Raw genomic sequence first — 4,801 nt, 5'->3', positions numbered from 1 at the left:
ATCCTTTCCCCCAGGCACCCATCCCTTCAGCAGAGCACCCATCTCTGCCCCAGCACATCCATCCCTTCCCAGGAGCACCCATCCCTTCTCCAGAGAACCCATCCCTTCTGCTCACAGCCTCAGCACCAAACCTCACGGATCCCCATCCACTTCCATGAGGATCCATGAGGTTTGGTGCTGCAGCCGGGGCAGAGCGTGGACACGGAGCATCCACGTGCCAGCACCAGCTGCTGGCTGGGATCTCTCTGGGGAAAACCTGGTGAGCAAGGACAGTTTAACTGCTCCTGGAAGGAACTACTGGCCTGTCAAAAGCACCCTGTGCTCCCATGGGATACGTGCTCCTTAGAAGCCTGGGGGGATGGAGCTGGCCGGAGCACGGGGTATTTTCACCAGGCTCTCCAGCACCTCCTCCCAAAACAACAGAGAGCTGGGAGAGCCACAACCACCCCCTGGAGCTGCCACTGCTCCTTCCAGTCTTGCTCCTTCCACAGCTCAGCCTTTCCCTCAGGCACCTCCTCAGGACGCCCAGCCATGAGCTGAACTACCAAAGGATGCTGTTGGAAATGGATCCACGTGAGAACATGCCCTGCCACCCCCCAGCCCCTCTTACCTGCTTGGAATTTTGGACAACCCACGTTTCTGCTGTTTCTCTGCTATTTCCCACCCTCCAGACAAGCCTCCTCCAAGCATTTATCACGTCGTATCCACCACAACCTCCTCCTCTTCCTCCTCCTCCTCTCTGGGCTGGACACAGCAAATCTTGCTCTGCTCATCCCTTCCCAAAGGCTGCCAGAGAAATCCTCTCTCCAACAATTCCCTGCCCACATTCCATCGCAGTTCTGCCTCCTGACAGCGCCGAGGGTCTGTCGGCACCTCCCACCACGCTGCCAACCCCAAAAACTTCCACAAACTCTCTGTTTGTGGCACCCTCAAACTGCTCTGAAACACGAGACGCTGCCTCAGGAAGCCCTTTGCTCCCACAGCTACAAAATCCTGCAAGTGGGAATGGGGAGGATGCTGAAACCACAGGGCTCCAAGTGCCCTCCAGCTCCCGCTGGGGATTACTGTTATTTTTTAAAGCCCATATCAAACACCACCCGACCTCCTTCTGCTCAGGGCTGGGACAGCAGAGCCACAGCACTGCTCCATTCACAATTCCCCGAGCTCTGCCTTCATACATTATTCCAAGTCTGTGAAGCTTTGGGATTGGTTTTTTATTCTTTCCTTTGAATATTTTATTCAGTTTTGCAGTCTCCCAGAGCTCCCCAGGGAAAACCAGGCTACCCAGGAAGGGCTGTGTCACTGCAATGGAGGCAGGTCCACACCCCAAACACAGGCTGTCTCCAAAACCCATGCAGAAAGCACCGTGAGGCTGCACAGGGCAGGGAGCAGAGGCAGTGCCAGAACATGCTTCCCAACCTCCAACAACCCGGCTGGGAGAGCACAGCTGGCACGAGACCCTGAGGGGGTTAAATCCTGTGGCCGTGTGGAACATGAGCAGCTTCATGGAAGCAATGAGGATGTGAGTGATGTGGGATGTGGGTCTCAATCTGCAGCAGGCAACAATTGCTGAGCCAGTCCAAAATCCCCCCCCGGAACAGCAGAAAGTCCTTCAGCATTCCCAACCTCTGCGCTTCCCAGCTTTACATCCAAAATGACCCATTTGGAGCAGCCCCCCCAGAGAGCACGGTGTAAGGACACAGCAGACTTGTGTTTCCTGGGGGGTGCTCCATGTGTCCGTGCTCGCTTCCCAGCTGCATCTTCCCAACTTCCCATCCCCGAGCCGGCACCGAGCCCCGGCCGTGCCCGAGCCCCGCGGTAACACAAAGCGACCCACAGCACAGAAACACAGGGAGAAACAGGGTCCAGGGGAGGAGGGGAGAAGAGGGGAAGGAGGAGGAGAGCACTCACGTTGATCATAGCATTGGAGGTGATGCGGAAGAGCGTGGCGCGCTCGTTCACCGCCTTGATCTTCTCTCCGCTCTCGGCCGGCAGGCGCAGGTTCTCCAGCTCGCTGAGCGAGCGCTGCAGGGCCGCGCCGTGCTTGGCGATCAGGTCATTGCAGGTGCTCAGGTCCTCCAGTTTACTCGACAGAGTCTTCAGGGGGCCGTGCAGCTCGCTCTTGTCTGACTGCGAGGCGGGCTCCTCGTCACCCGAGTCATCTGCGAAGGGAGGGATGGGGAGAAAATAGTTTCCATGGTTACCCCTGGACCGAGCTAACCCGTCATCGACAGGGGCAGGGACCTCCTGCCTCCTCCCAGGGACCTCCTGCCTCCTCCCAGGGACCTCCTGCCTCCTCCTCCTCCCCTGCAGCTCCGCCGGGGCCGGGGCCACCACAGCCCCCTGGAGCAGAGCTGGTGTGGGGGAGCAATGTGGGACAGGGCCCCAGGAGGCATCAGTGGGGTCCTGTGGCCGCCACCGGGATCTGGATCAGGTTTGAGTGACGGGGGTGGCACGTGCTGGTGCCACCACGCACCAAAACTCCCTTTTCCGTGCACACCAGAGTGGATCTGCCCTGCACTGGGAGCAAACCCCACGAGGGCTCTGCAAGCTCTGCTCTGGGCAGGGTGAAGAGTTTCACCCAAGGGAAAGATCACAAAGACACCAAGGAGAGTCACAGCTGTTACCCAAAACCACCACCACGTCCTCAGAGGGCAGAAAACTCCACAATCAGCATCTCAGCTACAGAACAAATGGTTATTCCTGCAACTCCAGAACACTGGGGTGACTTAAAACCAGGAAACCAACCCAAACCCACACAGTGGGTGGAACACAGCACTTCTGATCGCTCCAGAGCTCCCCCGGGCACGCAGAGCCACCCAAAGCAAACACAGAGAGTGAGAGTGGAGCAGGTGCTGCACAGGGTCTGTGCCCCATCCTTATGCTCAAAGTTTAACCAAGGGTTCTCCAGGCATTCCCAAAACCCACTAAGGCAGTGGAGAGGGGAGCAGCCCCTTCCTGTCCCCTCCCTCCATCATCTGTTTCTGGATTTTGGAGAGAAAGGAACAGCAAAACATGGCTGCACCTTCTCTGCCAGGTCTGGGGGTGCCAGGGGGGGTGAGGACATTCCCTGAGTCAGCCAGGCACGGAGCTCAGGAATGGCTCCCGTTTACAGGAGGGGCAGCACATCCCCTTTCTGGGCTACAAGGAAAGGAGGAAACCCGTGATTCTCTGGCAGGTGGGTGTTTGGTTTCTATTCCTGACTCATTGATAAGAGATTTGGAAAGGCTGTGGGTACTGAGAGGGACGTTCAGGCATCACTCAGGCTGAATCACAGCTAAGGAAAGGAGAGGAAGAGATCCTTCCATTCCTGTGTTCCAAAGGCAAGAGATGGAGTGATCTGAATAATCACTGGTAACAGGACCATTAACCTGGAGAGGAAGCAGGAGCAAAGCTGCACCAGGGCTCGTGGTATCAGGACAGATGTGATGGGACAGGGAGGCCCAGCCCAGGGACAAGGCTGATCCTCCACAGCAGGATCAACCCCGCTGCCCAAGGACAATGGGAGAAGAAAACTGCCCAGAGAAGCTGTGGCTGCCCCATCCCTGGAAGTGTCCAAGGTCAGGCTGGACAGGGCTTGGAGCAACCTGGGACAGTGGAAGGTGTCCCTGCCCATGGCAAGGGGTGGAACAAGATGAGCTTTAAGGTCCTTTCCAGCCCAAACCATTCTGGGATTCTACGAAAAACAGAGGAAACAGAGCACGGAGCAAACCATGAGCAGCTCATGAAGCACCAGGGCAGCATTTCCCAATGTCACCATTTGGTCCATCTGCAATCCAGCCCGGAGCACCCACAGCTCAGAGCTCTGACAAGCACGAGAAGCAGCTGTTGGAGCCAGGAGAGAAAGCGGCCACCAAGGACAAAGGACAATCAGAGCACCCAAGGGAAGCAGCCAAGAGCTTCCCGAGGAAGGTGAGCTGCCAGCTGAGGTGTTGGGAGCAGGACCAGCTCCCACCGACAGCCTGGGGAGCTGCTGAGCTTGGACAGGGGGAACAGCCCTGATCCCAGGGACAGGACCAGCGTTTTGGGAACGGCACCAGGGAAGTGTCCAGCACAGGTGAGGTGACAGGCAGGGGAAGGGGAATGGGAACAGGTAGAATTCAAAGGGCTCCATCCCAGGACGGTGCACAGAGGCCCCACAGCCATGGCACAGGCTCACACCACAGGAACCTTGTACAGGCCAACTCCAAAAGATCTGGCAAGAAAATCAAAGCCACATTTCCACCAGTACAGACAGTAACCAAAACCTTCCCAAGGTTCACTTTCTGCTTCAAACGTTCCAAGTATTCCCACGGTGCCTTTCATCCAGGGCACACAAAGGCACTGGGTCCCTGGCAACGTGTACAAGTTCCCTGGGCTTTGAATACTGTCTTTGTACCTGTCCTGAGTTGGTGCATCCAAGGACACACCACACCCTGCAGAGCCACCTCACTGGGAGGGGGACACAGGGCTGCTCCTGCTGCTCCAGGCTGTGTCCCTGGGGCTTTCCAGGGCAGTCCCAGGCAGAGGTTCCCAGAATCAAAGAATCATAGAATCACAGAATCAGCTGGGTTGAAAGGGACCTCTGAGATCATCAAGTCCAACCCTTGATCCAACCCTGCCGTGGTTCCCAGCCCATGGCACTGATGCCACATCCACTGTCCTTAAACACCTCCAGGGACAGAGAATCCATCACTTCCCTGGGTAGCCCATTCCAATGGCTGAGCACCCTCTCTGCAAAGAAATTCTTTCTAATATCCAACCTAAACCTCCCCTGGTACAGCTTTAGACCCAGCCCTCTTGTCTTGCTGATCGTTGCCTG

The 4,801-nt window shown here is 56.9% G+C and overlaps 1 protein-coding gene across 1 annotated transcript in view; it reads right to left on the bottom strand.

Annotated features, from left to right (window-relative positions):
* Positions 1-2,228, bottom strand: part of OSBP2 (oxysterol binding protein 2) — a 29,710-nt gene extending 27,482 nt beyond the window's left edge. Inside the window, exons 1-2 of the mRNA XM_029964920.1 lie at positions 2,222-2,228; positions 1,912-2,162 (exon numbers count right to left, since the gene is read on the bottom strand). Of these exons, the coding sequence (XP_029820780.1) occupies positions 1,912-2,162; positions 2,222-2,228 (258 nt within the window). The remainder of the gene's footprint in view (positions 1-1,911; positions 2,163-2,221) is intronic.
* Between the last annotated feature and the right edge of the window lie 2,573 nt (positions 2,229-4,801).

This window comes from Manacus vitellinus, unplaced genomic scaffold (genome assembly GCF_001715985.3).
Source record: "Manacus vitellinus isolate BGI_N305 unplaced genomic scaffold, ASM171598v3 scaffold_84_pilon, whole genome shotgun sequence".
NCBI lineage: Eukaryota > Metazoa > Chordata > Aves > Passeriformes > Pipridae > Manacus > Manacus vitellinus.
This window is presented reverse-complemented; position numbering and strand designations above follow the sequence as displayed.